A 22080-nucleotide genomic window follows, 5' to 3' on the forward strand; every position below is an offset into this window, starting at 1 on the left:
TACCCAAATTTATTGCCTAGATACGAATGCTGCAACCCAATATGGATGTAATGATAAGACCTATAAAAGACGAAAGAAGCACAAGAAAGGTTTAATCAAAAGAAAAAATATTTCAAAAAAGGACTATGTACCTAAAAACGGTATTATAAAAAGAAAAATAATTTTAAGAGAACAACAGATAAATGTAAATGCTACAACTATGGCGAAGAAGGACACAAAAATTACGAATGTAACAAAAAAAGAGTAAAAATATCAAAAATTGATAGACAAGAAATTGATTTAGATCTAGAATTTGTAACATCAATAAAAAGTGATGACTTCTATGAAGAATTTTCAACTAGCTCAGAAGAATCTGACTAAATGAATCAAGAAATACAAACAGATAATTCAGTACAAAATATAGAAACTGAAGAAGATCAAAGGGGATATGCCCTAAAAGCAACATTTGATGGAGAATTATTAAGAAAAATCCAAGGATTACAACTTAATCTTAAAGCAGAAGATAATATATTCAATAGAATGCAAAGAATGTTTGCAAGAAATAAAATTTTCTATCACGAATATCAAGAGGTAGAAAAAGTAATAGAAATTACCCAAACCACAGGAAAACATAAGTTAAATCTTTTAACTAAATCAATGATCGAACAAATCCTCAGAAAAATTCCTGAAAGAAAAAGGAAGAAAATGGATTATGTCCATTTAGGAGGAATCCAAATTTTAGTTCAATCAACTTTTAAAGAAGGGATCAATTGCCCTATTGTCATCAACCTTTCAGATGAAAGATTCATTAATGCCAGAGAAGGAAATCTTGGTATAGTTGAAGGCAACTTAGCCTATACCAAACTCCTATTCACATATTATCCCAAGTACTGTATTTCACTCAAGGATGCAGACTTTAATGATGCTCTAAGCTTACATTTTCAGGTCAAAAGAAACGACATATTCAAACCAGGTAATCACATCATGAGCTTTTATTACCAAGCTTAATATACAGTTACAAACTCCAATTATGGTAGTGTATGCAAAAACAAAGAAATGATCGAAATAGATCAAGATTGTGCGGGAATAGCAAGAATTGTTGAAGCAAAAATTCAACAGGCACAAATTTCAGATGAATACGAAATTCATTTCGAAAAAAACACAAGAAATAGGAAGTCCTAGTAACAATCCGAGACTTTCATTAGAATATGGGAGAAACTCAATAAGGAAAAGTATATCCCATAGATATTCCAAAAAGATTCTTGAAATCACTAATATTGCTAGAATTGTAGGAAGAATCTTTAACGGAACTGAATGAAAAAAAATAAGAAATCTTGTTACAAACAGGTGCAACGGTAAATCATGTCAAAGGTATTATATTGGACGGATTGCCAATCTACGAAGGTACCCCTTATATCTATAGGACCTTTGAAGGAAATAGCTTTAGCTGTAAGAATATGGTAAATTTACCAATACAATTAGACATAATAAGAATAATAGTCCCTTGTTATATTACAAATCACGAAAGTGATCACAACCTTATCCTAGGAAACATGTTCCTTAATCGTCTAAACGACTACAGTATAGGAAAAAATGGAATAGAGATAAGTTACAAAAATGAGACTTGTTGCTTACCAATAATCTAAAAAATGCCCAAAGAAACATCTTTTAGGGTATCAGTCTTCATAGAAATAACTTTCTATGATACTAAATTAACAACCTGTTGTCAAATTGATAACGGTTCAGAAGTCAGTTTAGCAAAATCTTTTTTACTAAAAAACTGGGATATCAATAAAAACAACATATCGATGATCGATATTACAGGTGTCAAAGAACAACTATCAAAGTCAAAAGAAAAGGTAGAAATAATTTTAGGATTAAAAATTGTTTCTATAAACAAAATATTTGCCTATGATAAATTAGAAACTGATTTATGATTTTCTCCAACAATTTCAAGATTATCATCAGACATTATATATGATAAGTCTTAAAACCTCTTGCGGACATTTTATCAAAGTTCCAAGAAAATAAAATCCTTATATTCTTGAAAAAGAAAATGGAAATTATAAGAGAAAGTATTTAGAAAATCTAAAGAAAATCTCTTGTAAATGTCTTAATCTAGAACAGATTAAGGAAAATCTACAAAGATTTTATGGTCAAAATCCCTTAGAAAATGGAAAAAAAATCAAGAAAGGGCAACCTTAATATTCAAAGAAGTATCATCATTAGAGTAAAACCCATGCTCTATAACGAAGAGGATAAAATTCAGTTAAAACTCAACTCAAGGAATTAACCAACCTAAGACTTATTAGGATGAGTAAAAGTACTCATAGCAGTCCAGCATTTATGGTAAGAAACCATGCTGAAATAAAAAGAGGAAGAACTCGAATGGTCATAAACTATAAAGAGCTAAATAAAAATTGCATATTTGATGAATATTTTATCCCAAATAAAAACAATCTTATAAATCATGCCAAAGGAAAGACTTATTTTTAAAAATTTGACTGTAAAAGTGGATTTTGACAAATAAAATTAGCAGAATAATCTATCCCATTAACAACGTTTAGTACGGCTAATGGACACTACGAATGGTTAGTAATGCCTTTCGGATTAAAAAACGCCCTCAAAACTTTCAAAGAAAGATGGACAAAATATTTTTACGAAAAGAAATTTTTAATCGTCTATATAGATGATATACTAATATGTTCTAACACGTATCAAGAACATTTAACACATCTAAAAGAATTTTCAGAAATATGCTTGAAAAATGGAATTATTCTAAGCCAGAAAAAGGCAAAAATAAATAAAAATGAAATAGAATTCTTAGGAATGATTATTTCAAAAAATGGAATAGAATTACAAGCTCACATCTCGAAAAAGATTGTAGAATTTCCTGACAAATTGACAACCAAACAGGAAATACAGCGATTTTTAGGATGTCTTAATTACACAGGTGAATTTATTTCAGATCTAGCAAAAAAGAGAAATATCCTGCAAAAATTAATAAGAAATTCCAACAAACTTGGATGGATTGAAGAGCACACTCAGTGAATTAAAAATTAAAAGAAGAATGTTCTAAGTTACCAAAACTTAGATTACCAGACGAAAATGATAATTTGGTATTACAAACAGATGCATCTGATTATCATTGGGGAGCATTATTACAAATGGATTTAAATAAAATCTGCAAGTACACAAGTGGTACATTTAATGAAGCAGAAACGAAATATTCCACTAATGAAAAGGAATTGTTAGCCATTGTTAGAGGAATTAGGAAATTTTCGGCTTTCCTATTACCAAAATAATTTGTTATTAAAACTGATAACACGCAAGTATCATGATTAATCTCAAACAAACTTCCATCAGAATCGCAATACAGAAGATTGCATAGGTGGCATGTTTTATTATCATTCTATTCTTTTAAAATAGAACATATTAAAGAAATTGATAATTCTTTTGCAGATTGTCTCTCAAGAAAAGCCCAATATGGACAATCGAACACAAATTCTGATTAACAGAGTATTTGAAAAAATGCAACTTGTGAAAAAGTTCATTGATGACAAGAGCCACAAATTGTTTAACATCAGGGATGAATTAGCCAGCTTGTTCGAACAAGCCAGGAAAATGCAATACGAAATCAATCAACTCAGTGATGATCAAGCTGAAAACATGAGCGAGTTTCTTTTGTTATGTGAACGTCTAAACACATGTCCAAAAAGGAATTCAAATCCTGAAGGGAATATTAATCCCCACAAAGTAGCAGGAGATGTTCCACTAGCACCTAGTGCCAAAAACATCTCATCGGTAAGCATGGATATGCCGAAACCTGAGTCTAAGGACAAAGGTAAAAGCCAAGCAAATAAAAAAGATGTCAATTCTTCGAAAGAGGAAAAGAGCACATCTTCAACAAAAGTTTGAAAAATTATCTCTGGGAAACCAGAAGGAAGTACTAACAAAGTTTCATCCGGAACAAAAGTTTTCTCTTCTTTTCCGGTTGGAAAACACGAAGGAAGAAGAATATCTTGCTTTTACAAGATATATTTACAATCTCCCAAAAGAAAGCGGATAAACATTTGGAGTTTTAGGGACAACTAGTTTGTTTCCAAGAATTTCAATATTTCCGAACGGATCACCAGGCTTTACGGCTCAATTATTTGAATTTGATTACTTAGACCGAGTTTATGCTAAACTAGATCTATAGGAGATATCCAAACTACCTGAACAACTCAGTAAAATATTATGCACAATGTGAAGGAGTTTATTGCAGATTCTTTAGTATCTCCATGGAAAGCAAAGACTTGCAACTATATTTTCCAACAATTAACTATATTACAATGGAAAAATTAAAAGATTTTAATATCAAAGCAACAAGAGTTGATAAAAAGCTCACACATCTAAACAAAAAATGAATACAAACTAAAAGAGCTTTGGGAATTAAAGCATTATATTTTATTCTCAAACGTTTTTACAATGAAGATTACAAAGTCTTGGACCATGATCATGATTAGGTCTTAATGACTAAAGGAAAATCCAAATCCAAAATATTGAAGGAAAAATTCCTTGACATTGAGCTTCACAGACTAGTTGAGAAACGTGGAAGTTTGCCTACAAGTTTCTAGACCACAAGCATTCAATACCTAAAGAGGGATCTGAATAAAGTCACAATTGTTTGTTAACAACTGTAAAAACAAAAATGTAGATAGTCAAAAAAGGACAAAACAAAAGATGTAAGCATTTACGTCATGAAGAAAGAGAAAGGAAATTTTATCTCTTCACACTTTATCTCTTCGGTCAAAAAGAGATGTCAAATCTGGTCGGCCATCATTATCTTTACAGCTATGATTGAAGGACGAGTAGAATAATTATCCAAGTTTTCAGGGAAGTCCCTGCAAAACAAAAATGTAATAATTAGTCCCTCCTTACATCTATAAAAGAAGATAGAAATTACACTTAAGAGGCAGATGTCACGACCCAAGCCTAGGGCCTAGACGTGACCGGCGAATGGGGAACCCGAAGGAACCCCAAACAAGCCTCATAGCATATCATTACACATCCTTGGTCGCGGAAGCAATTAAAATGACCATAAGCGATAAGCATAATCAAGGGGAAATCTGGACTAAGGGAGCAAGAAAAAAAAAGGGAATGATACATAAATACCATAGATGAATCAAGCTCAAACATAATACACAACTTGTCCAACACCACCTCTAAACATAGGTACTTTAGCGGGGGCCAAGACAAACAACTGGGCTCACCCTCATAGTCAAAACATAACTAAAAGGAAAAGTCTTATACATAGCAAAAGATCATAAGCAACGTCCCCGGAATGGAGGACTCACCAATAACCTTGATAGAAAATCGTATTAGCCACGCGGAGGACGAGGGTCAAGCGGTGCTCCGGTCCCTACATGGTGACATCATGTAGGCATAGAGTATGCGTTAGTACGTTTGAATGTACTAAGTATATGGGATGCAATGCAATGCAACAAGGGATGGACATCATAGGCAAAATGCATAATCGTACCCGATAGATAGCATATTAATGAGATGATATGTATAATGATGCTTATATAAAAATCATATTTAGTAGGGCATAGTATATGTGTAGTGAGTGACCATCAATATAGTATTTCCAAGGCCTACCACCCCCTTGGAGAGGCGAAAGAGGTACAAACCCCTCAATGTGGTTACCCGGGCCTACCACCCCCCGAGCTAGGGACCAAGGTACAAACCCCTCGATATGGTTATACGGGCCTACTACCCCCCGTACTAGGCAACCAAGGTACAAACCCCTCGATACGGTTATACGGGCCTACTACCCCCCGTACTAGGCAACCAAGGTACCAACCCCTTGATACGGTTACCCGGGCCTACAACCCCCCGAGCTAGGCTTGGTCGACTCACACACTATATAGAGAAAATCATATACATGTATCCATTTCATCATCATTTCAATACTTATATAATCATCCGACTCATAGGACGTACATTGGACCTTCCATTTCATAAGAATTCTATAAATGGCATTTTATCAAACATATGGTGGGCTACTTGTTCATGTAAATAAAATCATGTGTTTCAAGAGTACTAAGTCCAACCAATTTCAAAATCCATATAAAACAGCCCACCAACAACATACATATATATATACATATATAACAACCTTCATAATTTGATCATGGAGGCATGAAAACCATAAACATCATATAATCATTCCATTTCATGATAATATACAAAAATAGACCATAATAGGATGTGTAGTAATAATTCCATAATTCAAGAGTTCATAAATGATCATAAGGACCCATAAACTTGAAGTAAAATAGAGGATAAATGGTTGGACTTGTGGAAAGGAAGGTTTCCACAATCAACCCACATACCTCAACTTTGGAGAATTCTTGATGAAGATTGGAATGGAGAATTGCTTGAGATTGAATCTTGAATCCGGAATTAAAGCTTGGGATCCTTGAATTTGGTTGATGATCTTGGTGGAATTTTTGGAGAGGGTTTAGAGAGAGTTTTTGGATGTTTTGAAGTTAAATGACTAAGTATGGATATGTCCCCTTTTTATAAAAACGTCCCAACACTTAAAAAAAAATTGAGGCGGGTGAACAGTGTTTTCGGCTACTGGAATTTGCATTTTCTGCCGGACAGGTTTTACGAAAATGGTCATAACTCCTTCATCCTAACTCGGAATGAGGTGAAACAAATTGCGTTGGAAAGCTAACTCACAGAGCTTTAATTTTGATAGTTTGAGCTCCTTCCAGTTCCTTGTGTGCTGAGAGATATGCCCCTTTAAAGTTGACCCTCAAAATCGCATTTTTTGCGATTTTCGAATTTTGATACGGTTGTTCTAAAATTCGGGTTAGACTCATTTCCCACTCAATTTGACCCCCTGAATAAGAATATGAAGTCGAATTTCCGAAATCATGCACGGATTTTGAGATATATGGAAATTACAATTTTAGGTGTTTTCGAAGCACATTTTCGGGCATTTTTGGGGTCGTTTCAGCAGACTACATTTTCTCCAAAACAACCATTAGAGAACAATGTTAGGTACCTTGATAAGTGAGTAGAAACTTCTCCCGTCAGGGAAAAGTATTTTTTTTTATGTTCTAAGTATATGTAAAAATAGGTATGGTTTGTATGCGAAGATAATATTATGAAATAAACAGTTGGTTTGTATATCTCTCTTCTCTAAATTCCAAGAATAGTCTTAAGTGAAGATATAGATCTTCAGCCTGAAGGAGGAACAATATAAAAGTAGCTAGAAGACTGAGGTCAGGGAGGCAAAAAATTGTTCATGGCCTGAAAGGACAATTGTTGCGGTAGTGATAAAAACTATTCTACGAAGGAATAGGAGAAAGGTAGAAATGCAAAACTCTGTATTTCATAATTATTATCTTTAAAAACAAACTCTATTCATATTTTTATCATGTTCTTAGACCTAAGAGAAAATACTTAGTACCTCTAGGGAATCAAATATTATTATGTTGATATTAACAAAGCATTACATATCATTCATGCTAAAATGAAGCATATTCAATATCACTTACACTTAGTAAGAAGAAGAGAATGGAAACAACGCCTAGCTCTATACAACCTAGACAAATACATACATGATTTAGAAAAGACTTTTTTATCTGTAAGCCTAAGATCAATAAAATTGATTGTAGCCATCCATGAGATAAAAATGATAAGAATACAAGAGTATTTTGAATACCAAAATGCTAAAGGCATATTAAAAAGAAATGACCTTTATACAACATAAAATGTTATATAGTGAATTGTTCATCTCCTCTTGTGAATGTATGTTAGTTGACCGAATATTCTTGTTTGTATTATTACTTATGATCTTTCAAGATTTGCATTACTAGATCACGCATGAATACACCTGATTATTTCGATTCTAACCATGACACTTTAGGTATAAATAAATGTATAGAACTACCTTTAGAGGTTAGGCATTATGTCTCCCTACTTCACATCTCCACTTATTATATATTATTTGCATGAGATTTTTTTATATATAAATATATAGTGAGTATATAAATTTGAGTCAGCAATGCGGGCTTAATATTTTATCATTTTATGTACAACCTTCTAGTCTAGTGTAATGTACAATTAATAGTAGTAGAACATAATGGAAAAAAATGAACATAAATATATTCTGAATTCAATTTTCTTAGCTAACAACTGGTCAAGCAAGTCGCTCTGCCTGTCTACATTTCGTAAAACGTATAATACATAAATGTGTTTTTTAATTTGATCTTAGCTAAAATATTTATCATTCAATTTTAGATTTACATAAATTAAACTTATTTAAATTTGAATAAATAGACACATGTTTCCTACATGATATCTTAGATGACAATCCGCGTTCTATGTGTCGTCCTATGGTAATATGTCATGTAAGAGTTAAGACACTACTTGTTCAACTTTATACAAGTTTAAGTATCTATTTGTGCATGCCCAAAGTTCGAAGACATATATACGAGATAAGGTCAAAGTTAATTAAAAGGCATGTTTATATGTTATACCTTTATAAAAAAACAAGTACTATTAAACTTTCCCAACTTTTATACAATTTTAGCAAATAAGTAAATCATAATTTATAAATGGAATATTAAAATATCCTAATATAAACAGGGACGGAGCTAGGTTGGGGTTCATGGGTTCGGACGAACTCACTAGCTTTTCTGTTGACTCTATATTTATATAAGAAAATGGAATAATTAATATATATGCATATTAACTTGTGACCCATAACTTGTGACCCCATAACACTTATTGTTGAGTTTATCATCTTCAAATATATATATTTTTTTTTTTGGTTAACAAATGTGCTTTTGGATTAATATTTCTACTTGTATGGAAATTCAGCTATAACTATCGGACATATAGGACATAATTCACTCGGTAGATAATAATATTAATTAAGTGTTAATTACATCTCACCCCAATTTGGTGACGTCACGATTATTAATAGTAAAAATAATAGCAAAATAAAAGTTTATTTGACGATAGCATAAAAAGGTGTCAAGATAAAAATAATTTGACTACTGTAATCTTTGTTGTTTATTTAATATTATATATATGAGAGAGATTTGTTTGCGATATATAACATATTCAATAAAAAAATATGTTTGTGGATCTTTTAATTGAATCAGGAGGTTCCATCAACATGAGTTGTGGTGAGATGATTGAGATTCTTTCACTCTTAATAGATATTTAGCTTTAAGCTTTTAGAAGCGAAAGAAATTTTACTGTCATCTTCAAAATAAAATTCTGCTAGACACAATTTCAAATTTAATCAAGCTTTACTAAAAATATTGAACACATAATATAATTATTATTATTTTAAATATGGTTCTTTTAACGTGTTCCAAATGTAGAAGAAAAGACAAGTGTAATTGATTAGTAAATAGTCTTATTAAATAAAATTCATTATTTAAATTTGCTATGTTTTAGGATTTTTCTCCTTTGTATTCACGTAAATAATTGATAATCCCTTGCAGTCTTGTCGTGATATTTGAAGCATCCTTATGTCAAAATATAAAAAGATATTTGAAGCTTTTTTTGTTTTTTAGTAAATCATATATACACCCATTTTGCCCCCTAATTTTTATAAGTATAATAATTTCACAATGGTTATTTCATTTTTTTATTTTATTATATAAACATTTTAAAAGTATATTTATAACAAAAAAGTTACTCAACTTAATTTAAATATTCCAAGAGTCACTAAATTATTTTTTATATGAAAAACATTTTATTTTTATTAGGTACAGTAGAAAATGTCTCCTCTTAATTTCAAGTAAAATTAAGTGATTTTCTTGTTACAAATAATAGTAGTATAATGATTTTCATAATATTTGAGTAAAACCAACTTTTTGTTATGAAAAAATAATTTACAAATTTTGATATAGTAAAATGAATAAAATAAAAAAATTGATGATCAAAATTGACTCTTTCATTAACAATACATTTTTTTTTAACGATTTGTTGTTTTCACTCCTATAATTATATATATAAAAAAGTAATTTATATTATTCTTGATCTTTTGAGCTTTGAATATAGGGGATGATTTTATACCAGTCTAAGGGTACGTTCGGAATAAAGAAAAATATTTGTTTTTAAAATTTCTTTTCTATAAGATTTTGGTTGAATCTAATCATGGTTAATTGTTGAGATTATTTTGTAAAGTTGCATATTAAATTTGGAGTTACTCGGAGATTATTCAAATAAATTTCTAAATTTAAAATGTGTTTGTAAAAATTTCACACACTAAATTATAGTGACTCATCATAATTATATAGTCAATCCCAACAGTTTATCGTGATCTATAATCATAATTTGGTGATCCATCAGGATTTGACCACTAATCCTAGTGGTTCATCAAAGCTAGTAATAAGACAAGTTTTTTTTGTTGGAGCTTGTATTAAAACTCCAATTAAATTTAGATCGCACATTGCAAAGTCCATTTTGGGGTGGCGCTCCCAATAGGATCAACATATACAGGGCTCGACCCGAGACGTCTAGTTAAGAGTGAAACAATCCCACCACTGCACCACAACTCATGTTGGTGAATTTTGTGGTTGAATTTGAGTGATTCGTTAGAATAGAAAAATTGAAGAATATTATTGTGTTATGGAAAGTTTTGTACCTTAATTTGAAATTATATTGACTCTTTTACCATGCTATATACTATTTATAAGAAAATTAACGGAATCAAAACTTAAAAAATGGCATCGAAAAATCCTAATTGTGCAAATTATCCCTTGATTATTTTTTTGGTTATGTCAAAATTTTTCATAAATAGACAATTAGTGAGTAGTTAATACAATATTAGATGGGGCATGCCCCATGTCCGAATGTTGATTATTGCCATGTGTCTTCAATCGATGCCAATGATATTGTAAATTATTCAACTTATGAAATAATATTTTCTCCGTTTATTTTTATGTGTCAAATATTGACTTGATACATTTTTCAAGGAGCAATAAATATAACGATAATTTTATTATATCATTTTAAAAATATGATAAATTCAATACTTTGAGAAATGCATTAAAAATGACTATTGCTAATAACAAAAACAAATAATTAGAAATTCAACAATAAATTATCTTTTGATTTTAAATTTTGATAGTCTATATGATCAAGAGTATAGTCACGTAAACATACTTCTATTGATTAAAAAAAGGATAATGTATCACTGTGTCTTTTAATTTGGATTTAGTTGATATCTATGTTCTTAAACAATGGGGCATGGATTGGCTGCTGCTTGATTTACTAAAAATGAAGTGAAGCAACCTACATTATTAGTCCAAAATAAATTGGTCAATTAATATATGTGTCCGCCCCGTTAAATTTTAAAGGATAATTTTACAAAACTCACCTCTCTGTGGTTTATTATATTACGTATACCTTTATTATTTTTATTTTTTTAAACTATTTTTTAAATTTATTTAAAATAAATATAAATTAATTATAATTTGACAACTTTGTCCTTTTGTATTAATTTCTTCATATTAATTCACATTATTTTAAAAAATGACTTATATAATGAAAGTTTTAAAAATAAATCAATACGAAGAAGTGTGAATCTTTGTTTGGTAATAAAGAACACGTTTCGCTCTCTCTCTCTCTCTCTCTCTAATATATATTTATATATAATAAATATTATAGTATAAATTTATTTGTGTTGATTTATTTTCAAAGTATTTATTAAATAAGTCATGTTTTTAATAGTATGCATTAATATGAAGAAATTAATACAAAGAAGGGAAAATTTGTCAAGTTATAATTGACTTATATTTATTTTAAATAATTTTAAAGAATGGTTAAAAAAATTAAAATAAGGGAGTAACATCATTAATTGTTCTAATTATATTATTTTATCAAGATAAATACAACTGAAACAATATGAATATTGACATGGTAATACATGGGTCAAATAAAATTGATATTAGTAACAATTAATTGGGTGTCAAGCGTCAGGTTATACATACACAGAGCTTGAAAACATAATAAAGGGAAATCACAATGATGTCAACCTTCTTGAATTTAAAAATTGGTAGGCAACTGGCAAAAAATAAAAAATGAATGGAGGCCATAGAGAGGTGTCACATCATGTTGTCTATGGTCCTCCTTTATATATATATATATATATATAGATATATTTTGTCAAATTCTCACTTTCAAGTTTGAATAAACTTATTCAAATCAGTTTTAAACTAGTTTTTGAATTAAAAAAAAATCCTCACAAAGCTTCAATAGTTTTACAAATGAAATGTTACACAACTTTTATAACGGCCTCTTAGGTCATAGTGGTTGATTGGTTGAGGAGTTTTTTATTGAACACTAGGTTAAGAGTTCAAGACAAATAAACAGAAGAAAATCAATATTATAGGTATTTAATTAAAAAAAAAACAATTACTCTTTCTTAATTATGCTATAGTGGTTATGGTTGAATTTGAGCTTGTCATGTACTACACCGTCTTCTACTGATATTTGAAATTTCAATTGTTATGATACGATTCATCTCTAAATGATGAATGTATTATTAGTACTAACAACATTAGGTACTAATCCCGATTCTTAAATTTGGCTCCATACATTTACCTTATTGATGAAATGAGTGTTTAAATTTGTGTTTCTCTTTTATGATAATAGAATTAATTGACATTAATAAAATTAAGAGAAGGATGCAAGATTTAATATATAGTAACCATATAAAAACCTTATTAGTCTTACATGTTCATGTGCTGACATTATATTTGGAAAAGCTTATCACAAATAAATATTCATCCACAATCATAAAAGATTGATATATTTAGCTTTTACGTTCAAGACTCAGACATTAAATTAATGAGCATTTTTTAAAAAAAGTTATTTATTTTATTTTATGTGTGCCACCACTAAGTCGGTGCACCTTGCAAGTTATATTTTTGAATATAATATAATTGAGTTTGATTAAAAAATTTAAAAAGTCAAGTAATGTTTAGTTCGTGGACTAGTTATGAAGATAGTACTGATGAATTAATTGTCTATTATGAATTATTATGCGGTAAATAATAATATATAGAATGTCATGTATGTATTCATTTAATTTGTGCATTTTTGTATTAATAACTCTTTGCCACATATTACTAGTAATATATGTGTTGAAGTATTATTTTAATTACTTTATCTTAATTCTTACATAATCAACTAAATGACATATTTTTTTTGTACGATTTTACATGATACTATTATAATTTAAAGTCAAATAACTTTTTGCTTGACTACAAGTATATGAATAAACAAAGTTATATCATTTACACTACTTTTTTTCTAACTTATGATTTTGTACTTTATATTTAAAAGAAATTGAGCATATATTATCAATGAGAAATTTTATTCAGAAATTATTTTCGTCAACATATTTAATAAAATAATTTTTATAAATATTTAAATTATGTAAATAAATACTAAATGTTCCATATTTTCGAATCTTAATAATTGAGAATAAACAACATCCTAGTCATAATCGTTTCAAGACTTTTATTAAATTTATTTCCAAACTTTTTAACCCTCTTTATTCTTTTTTTATTGATTTTTTTTTTATAATGACCCTGTAGGTCTTAGAGGGTTAAGTTAATTATAAATCACTACTTTTTCTTTTGGTCCCAAAGTGGTCCCCAACACACTCACTCTAATTCCCTGTATCAATGCCACTTGTTCCACAACAGCTGAACAAGTATTTCTCTTATTTTTTTCTTGCTCGTCAAAATAGCAATATGATAATAAAAATCAAAAGCAAGATAATATATACGATCAAACCCAAAATAAATCGCTGATAAGTAAGATAATATTCTACTATTTACTATCGTTTTACTCTAATCTACAAGCTTCATAGCCTTTTCTTTAAAGTTATATCCTCTATAATTAAGTTGGAGCTGCGCACCTTTCTCGAATACATTTTAGACCTATTTCTACCTTTCCTAATACACAATATTTAATTTTTGGTACTTCTTCATTTGAATATCTACAGACTACACATCTTTTCTTTACCTATCCAAATTATATTTTCCTCATCTTATTCACCACAAAAAATATTTTTACCATATAATTTAATCACTCAAAACCTCAATTAAATTAAATTACGCCATAAAATTTTGTTCAAATAAAGAATAATTCTATCTATGTCATCGCAATTCATCGATAACAAGTGGCAAGTTCCGGCCTAAAAAGAGACGGACCAATTTTTCATTAATTAATTCATTAATTAAAGCCCAACACACTTTCAGCAAACGCCGTCGTATAAAAGAGCAGGTTTTGGCCTTCATTTCTCCGCCGCATTTACCATTGATCTCTCGCCGTCGCTGCCACCGTCAACCACCGTAGCTACTGGCTGAGGAGTTGAATCACCGAAACGGTCAGTGGAAAATGTGTGGATTTCCATAAGTTTTTTTTTCTCATTCCGATCTATAAAGTGAGTATCGGCTGGTGAGTTTTTTTTTCGGCGAAGGAGTTTGCTGTTAGGTCTAGGTGTTCCTTTTTAGTCTTATTTATGGCTTCGGAGGATGTGAAGGCGGCGAGAGATTCGGCTGTGGAGAAAATTGTGAACCTGGCGGAAGAGGCTAAGTTAGCTAGAGAAGAAATTAAGCCTACAAGCCATGCTGTCCTCAGTATCTGCAAGTCACTTGTCGCCGGAGGTGTTGCCGGAGGCGTGTAAGTTTTTTTTATATACTATCACTGACTGTATATGTTTTCTCATGACTATAATCACAAAGCTTTGCCGAGTACTATGCTTCTTTTTTTCCCACCATAGTGAGAGTTATGTCTATATTTGAATAATTGGATCCATTTATTGCTGATTACATGCATGGAAATGAAAATTTGCTATTTTGTATGCTCGAGGTTGATTTGGAGTTGTTATTTTTGATTCGGAGTTATGATTATTTTTGTCTGTTCGGGATTGATGCAGAGTTGTTGTTGTTTGTGTTTGTTAGAAATACCTGCTCTCTTTGTTATCTTTGGGTAAAAATGTTAAATTTTATTTATGAAATTGTATCTTTTTATAAGTAGATACTTCGAACAAGTAGAAAGATGTGTTCTTGATGAGTTGTCACCCTCCTTATGTGGGAGTGGGTAATTACTACTATCAGTTCTGTCATCTTTGGGGTCAGTTTGCAGGAAAATTACCAGAGAATTGTTATTGAACTGATAAAAGAAGTACAAAATACTGGGTTGACAGACTCGAAATAGTATATAAGATGTTATTATGATTTTATGTTTGCTTATATAAGCTTGTTTTTATCTGATGGACTCAAGGTTATAAATTGTATCCTGTTTTATAGAAGGTAATGCTCTATTGGAAACATGCATCTCCAAGGTTTTTGGTATATGCTTTAGTAAAATGATACTGATACTGTCTGCTCTACATGAGTGTTGATACTGACTATTGTTTTGATATGCTTGACTAATCTTTTTATTTTTGTAAACTTTGACTTGACTTCACACTTACTGCTACTCTCTCTCTTGCAGGTCACGAACTGCTGTGGCTCCACTGGAACGGCTGAAGATATTGCTACAGGTGAAGTATAATCTCATAGCTTGTGTATTTTCTCTCCGTTGAATATTTTTACCGAAAGACAACAATATAAGCTTTCTTCCTGCCTGCCATACTTGGTATGAATGCTGGAGCACTAAACCCTATATTTTAGTTTGTAACTCTGTATTTTTTCCTATTATAAAAATGTTTCAAGATTTCAAACTTTCTACCTTCCCTCTTTTTTTATCCTGTATCCCCCACAAGAGGCTCAGTGCTTAGATGGAGGTTCCATTTAAATTGTTTGTTCTCTACTTGTAACGTGATGATGTTTAATGTGCAGGTTCAAAATCCACATAACATAAAATACAATGGCACCATTCAAGGCTTGAAATATATCTGGAGAACTGAAGGGTTCAAAGGACTGTTTAAGGGCAATGGCACCAATTGTGCCCGGATCGTCCCAAACTCTGCAGTCAAGTTCTTCAGCTATGAACAAGCTTCCAAGTAATGTTCTTATCATAGCGTAGACTTTACATAAACAGTCTGAGGATAATAGAATGCACCTTTATGTTTCTTGTGGCCACTGCATATTTATAGATATTTCGCTGTTTATATTTTAACATTCACCTTTTATGTGGTGGTAGATCTTTTTCAATTTACTTCAATTGTTCAGTTTGGTGCCATTGTGCGTTTTAGGAGGGACCCTCCCCATACTCAACCAAGGAAAAGAACAAAATGAAAAAGAAGACAGAAAGGGAAAGATGGTACTTGTTCTTGAAGATTCCATGATCCTAAAGGAAACGAGCTCAATGTGGGTTCCCTACCTTTTGGTATACTGGGGATTTCCTTACCCCAAAACATCGATAAAATATTATGTTATCAAAATACTAAATGAAAGGAACGAAATTAGCTGTCTGTGAGAGGAATGTTGGAGAAATCATGATGACATAACTATGTCTTACATGCAAACATGACCTAATTTATGAACCTCATTGTGGCGATGGACAAGTAATGTAATGACCTAATCTGTAGGGATGGCAATTGGTACAGGTTAAAGGCTTAACGGGGCAGGGAAGGGCAATGCTTGAATAGGGCAAGCGGGTCAAAGCTTAAATTTTCAATAATTTAAATAGGGCAGGGCATGGACAGGTTGTGTATTGGGTAATAGCGGGGGGGAGTCCTTTAATGATCTCATTCGCTTTCACATTCTGAAAATTACCTCCATAATCTAACATTTATGGCTACAACATAAACTATTATTAATATTATTACTATTTCTTATTCCTCTTTTTCCTATCCTACTTTTTCATGCTCACTGGTCCTTTCACGCACACAGAGAAAAGTAGTAAACAATGTTGTTCTTTGATGGATATACATTAGACCCTTTGCAACATTCTTTGATGGATATTCTTGCAGTACAGTTTAGTGGTAGTCTTCCAATCATATGAAGATATTCCTATTCCTTTGTTTTCTGAAACCAAAATCATATGAAAATTTCACCCTTTAACTGTAGCTTAGTCTTGCATTATTGTTGTAAATGGAGTGGGGCGGGGTAAGGCTTAGTGGGGTGGGGCCGGGGAATATATTTGAAAAATGCTAAATGGGATGGGTCAAAATGCTAATAGGTCAAGACACCCTGCCCTAACCCGCCCTATTTACATCCCTACTAATCTGCCCTTTTGGGTATAATAGGGGAAAAACCTATGTTAAGGGTAGGTGAAGACGAGGTCTTGAGAAGGGCCCCATGAAGTACTTTCTGAAGATGGCTATTGTTGATGTCTCAAGTCACTAAAGGATTGTTGAATTTCCAACTTGTTTCTCATGTTACAGTTATAGCATTCTGTTCTGGCTAACTGATTTCTTCCTTGATATTGGAACAGGGGTATATTATATTTGTACCAGCAACAAACTGGAAATGGTATGTCTCTTCCCTTCAAGTTATATACTGGTCATGGAGATCACCCATTGGAAGAAAAAATAGGGATATTTTATGGGGGCTTCACTGTTTGTTTTCGTTTCACCATCCTTGCATTTTAATGAGACTGATATTTCATTGATGAGTCCAGTCGTGGGAGGAAACCTAACTACTCATTTGTAGAAAACTGTTAGGAATAGTTCTCGTCTTTTTGGATGTTATTACACATTGCTGTGTTGTAGCTTGTGCTTTGTATGTCATATACCTATATGAAGTTCCTTTCTCCTTTGCCTTCAATCCTAGTTTAGACTCATTTTCTGCTAATGTTTGCTTCGCTAGTTGGAAATGGAAAGCTTTGTTTATCACTTGATTTATGTGTATTGCCCTTGCTGTTCACATTATGTGTATTTGGCTATTTGCTATTTGGATGGTAAAAACCCAATCTGTCGAGCATAGAGATGCAAGTTTGGGCTGTGGGTAGTCATTTAGTGGAAAATGAGTCTCCTTTGCCAAGTTCAAGCATAATAATGCCTCAGATTGTGGAGCCAAATTTCAGTGATTGCTGTAATCTCACCAGTGTTTTCTTCCCTTTTGTAGTCAATCCCCTTCTCAGCAGAACTTTTTTTCTTTCTTAGTTGCGTTTCTGTTATAATAGTGGAAGAACTTCTCTATATATGGGAGTAATTGCTGGGTCTCTAGTTCATGACGTGTCCACAAGATGAGTGTAGTAAAAATGGGAATGTTTAGATGAGTGTGTTGTCATACAAGATTGGATAAAGTTAGAAATAATCACGTCCAAAGTAGGCTTCAAGTATCATTTGTTGGGGGATAAAATAAGAGAAGCACTAGAAGGACATTTGTCGTGAATAGACCTCTATATGCAACAATTGATAGATGTTGCACAAGGTGCTAAAAAAGGGGGAGAAGGTAGAATTACATGCAGGGAAGTCGTCTCAAAAGACTTGCAATCTTGCAGATCTAATGCAAATTTAATTAAGAATAAAATGCAATGGAAATAAAAGATCCATAAGGCTATATAACCCAATGGATGTGTAGTTTCCCTAGGCTATAACCAACAATTTAATGCACTGGAAGTAAAAGATTCATAAGGCTATAACCAAACGGATGCGTAGTTTCGTATCTAAAACTGAGAAGTTCCCCTAGGTAGGAGGATCGGCTGATCATAAAAGCTCCCAAGGCATTTCAATCCCCTAACTCTATGTGTGCATTAAATTGCTGGACTCATCTGCACATACTGTGCTCTCTTAGACAAACTATCATCTGATAAAGGTTCTTTCTAAGATGTCTGCATTTAGTTGATGAAGCAATTGCATGATTTTGCTTGTTTTGTTTTTTATATGCGAAACTATTACATTCAAGTCTAACAAGAAAATGGAAATGCATTATTTGACTCTTTCATCTTCCTTTACGACAGAGGACGCTCAGCTCACTCCACTATTACGTCTCGGAGCTGGTGCTTGTGCTGGCATAATTGCCATGTCTGCAACTTACCCAATGGATATGGTGCGAGGAAGACTCACTGTGCAGGTAATTTTGTGAATCCTTTTGAATAAATGTTATGAGTTTTGATTTATTCCTCTGGGTATTATTTTGCGAAGGTGCCTTCTAAAATCCTCTTCTCTGCTCTGCAGACCGAGAACTCTCCTTATCAATACAGAGGAATGTTTCATGCACTGTCAACTGTGCTTCGCGAGGAGGGTCCACGAGCTTTGTATAAAGGATGGACTCCTTCTGTCATAGGAGTTGTAAGTTCTCGTTCCCTGGATCAAAGGAGCTGGTTACCAGTACTTGTGATAATTTAATAACCATGCTCACTAGATTTAATCGTAAATCATAATAGAGACCTCCACTTTCAATGTTTTCTATGAAGAAAAAGATATGTGAATTAATTTGGCAATCATATTCTTGAAATGCATTGTTGTCTTCATTTGAGAAGTTGTCCATGAAGAAGAAATAAAAGTTCCATTCTCTTTTCAAGGTGAATAACATAAACCAACAGTCAATTAGCTAATTAGTATTACAGCCCAATTTTTCTATGGATAAGGTTAAAGATCAATCCCCTTCTCCCTGAATCTTGGATGAAAGGAAAAGGAAGGAACCTATCTTGGAAAAAAAAAAGGAAAAGAGAAGAAAACATAACACTAGTGGGGAGTTCTTATCGTTCTTGCCAATGCTTATCATTTTATTTGGTGTTTGCAGATTCCATATGTGGGGCTTAATTTTGCTGTATATGAATCTTTAAAGGACTGGTTGGTCAAAACAAAACCATTTGGTCTTGTTGATAATTCTGAGCTTGGGGTTGTTACAAGGCTGGCATGTGGAGCTGCTGCAGGAACAGTTGGACAAACTGTTGCCTACCCTCTTGATGTTATTCGCAGAAGGATGCAGATGGTTGGATGGAGTCATGCTGCATCTATTGTTACTGGTGATGGGAGGAGCAAGGCTCCCCTCGAATATACTGGAATGATTGATGCTTTCAGGAAAACTGTAAAGTATGAGGGTGTCAGAGCCTTGTACAAGGGTTTAGTGCCCAATTCAGTGAAGGTTAGTCTTGTTTTTCAATATTATTACCTTCCAGCTAAGTTACTCACGCACTTCACTTTTGATGCCGCACCTGTGTCAACATGACATGGGTGTGGGATCCTTACCGAATTTGGGTACTTTGACCAAAGTTAATGGAGAACTTCGGGAGATATACCTACGATTCTGTAATCAAAATGAAAGCTAAGGTGAAATTGAAGAAAATAGAATAACTTGTATATAGAAATGTATATGTCATTCCTTTTCCTTTTATCTCCTTCTAGGATTCTCCTCTTGATCAATATTTCTCCTTGGAATACCTTGCCTGTATCTGAATCTTATATTTTAGATTATAAAGGTTTTAACCTCTAGATCCACACCCGTATCGGGTACCCACACCCGAGTCCAAGCAATTTAGCCTTCCAGTTCACGTACAGCCTTTTATCCTTCCTGTTTTGGTTATTTGAACCAAGTCCCGTGATATGTTTTATTAGTTGCTTAAGTTCTTGGAGTTGTGAGCACCTCTTCACTTACTATACTGTAGTGTTGCAATTGAGTGTTTACTTGCTTAAATAAAATTTACTGTTTCTGAGTAGACATTAATTTTGCTTCTGATAAGACATACTTTATATCATTGTTATCTTGTGGATTGTATGCACTTCTACACTAAAATGTTTTTCCCATTATCATTGATGGAGACATTGTTAATTATGGGTTCCCAAATACTAACTTGTGTAATTATGTGTATCATCAACTATCGGCTTTTTTACTTTGATAATCTTGCCAAATCAGACTAGGACATCTTTTATTGAGACGTATTTGCACGGGCAAATTAAATTCCACATCCTGGAGGATATCTGATACTTTGTAGAACATTGAGTTGGATAGTTCAAACAAGTTTAGTGTTTCTTATGCTTAGTAAAAAGTATCAAGCATCACATAGAGATGGAATATTGATATGCTTCAGTATTAGTATAATTTGAGAACTGCTCTTCTCTAATAATTTGTTGCCACTGAATACCGATCCAAGACAAATAAAATTAAGGGGATACCCTGAGCATGAAATCTTTCCCTGTCAATGTAGAGGGGCGAGCCTATGATCCGTGAGTTTTAAATTGTGCGTCACTAACCCTTGGGGATTCTCAGTTATAAAAAAATCGTTCCTTGCCAGTGTGAGCTATGGTTGGAGTGAACATATACTGAATGGAACCTTCTCCGTATGTTTCTGTAAAGAGGCTGTTATGGTCCTCTTTTCTGACCTATCGAGTTACTGGGATTTTATTTCCTTTTTCATAATAACTTTTTGTTCCTTTGTCATGTCAGTTTTCTTGATTTCATCCTGACGGTGCTGTGTTGTTCAGGTTGTTCCTTCAATATCTATTGCTTTCGTGGCGTATGAGCAAGTAAAGGACCTATTGGGAGTTGAGATCAGAATTTCTGAATAATGAAGAGAAGCTCCAGTATTTATCTCATTCTTATGATAATTTTGTAGGCAAGGATACAAAGGGTTATAATAATATGGTGGTTACATAGTCTAGACGGAGAATTTAGAGTCCTGTTCCTAGCTTGTGTTTAGAACTTCCTACTGTATGTGGTTGTTGCTTATTTAGTGGTGTTGTCAATAAGAAAATTATCAAGAATAGTGTAATGAATAATTTGAGTGCCTTTGTTAGTGAGAGAATACGAATATTCTGTGTTTTCAACAGCTTATTTTTGGCTATATGATCAGTTCCTCGAAATTATACAAGTACACTCCTATTTGTATCTTTTCAGTTTGTAGCCTATTTGTGCATTGTGTTTTAAAGATGCAAAATATGGTCCTGCCAATAGTATTTATATATATTCTCTGTGTAGCTTCTATCTCCATTGGAGAAGCAAACCCCTTTAATTTATTCTCTTGCCTTTAGTTGTTTAAAAATAGCTGTTTGAGGATAAAGATGGAAAGGATAAACCCAATGATTCCTTTCCCTAGTGGATGTTCTTGGAAAAAGGAAAATGACCAACCACCAAGGTTGTGGTGGGTGATGTGATAAGTACCATTTGTTCTTAACCAGAAGTTTCAGGTTTGAATCTTGGGAATTGAGATTGAGCTCTTTTTAGTAGG

The 22080-nt window shown here is 32.4% G+C and overlaps 1 protein-coding gene across 1 annotated transcript; it reads left to right on the plus strand.

Moving 5' to 3' along the window:
* The first annotated feature begins 14237 nt into the window (after nt 1–14237).
* LOC125864563 (mitochondrial adenine nucleotide transporter ADNT1-like) lies at nt 14238–21760 on the plus strand. Its single transcript, XM_049544582.1, has 8 exons — nt 14238–14697; nt 15514–15562; nt 15861–16024; nt 17401–17438; nt 18871–18983; nt 19088–19201; nt 19656–20000; nt 21338–21760. Exons 1-8 carry the CDS (start codon nt 14537–14539, stop codon nt 21419–21421), a joined length of 1068 nt encoding a protein of 355 aa, XP_049400539.1. The 5' UTR covers nt 14238–14536; the 3' UTR covers nt 21422–21760.
* The last annotated feature ends 320 nt before the right edge of the window (nt 21761–22080 follow it).

Source organism: Solanum stenotomum, chromosome 5, assembly GCF_019186545.1.
Source record: "Solanum stenotomum isolate F172 chromosome 5, ASM1918654v1, whole genome shotgun sequence".
Lineage (NCBI taxonomy): Eukaryota > Viridiplantae > Streptophyta > Magnoliopsida > Solanales > Solanaceae > Solanum > Solanum stenotomum.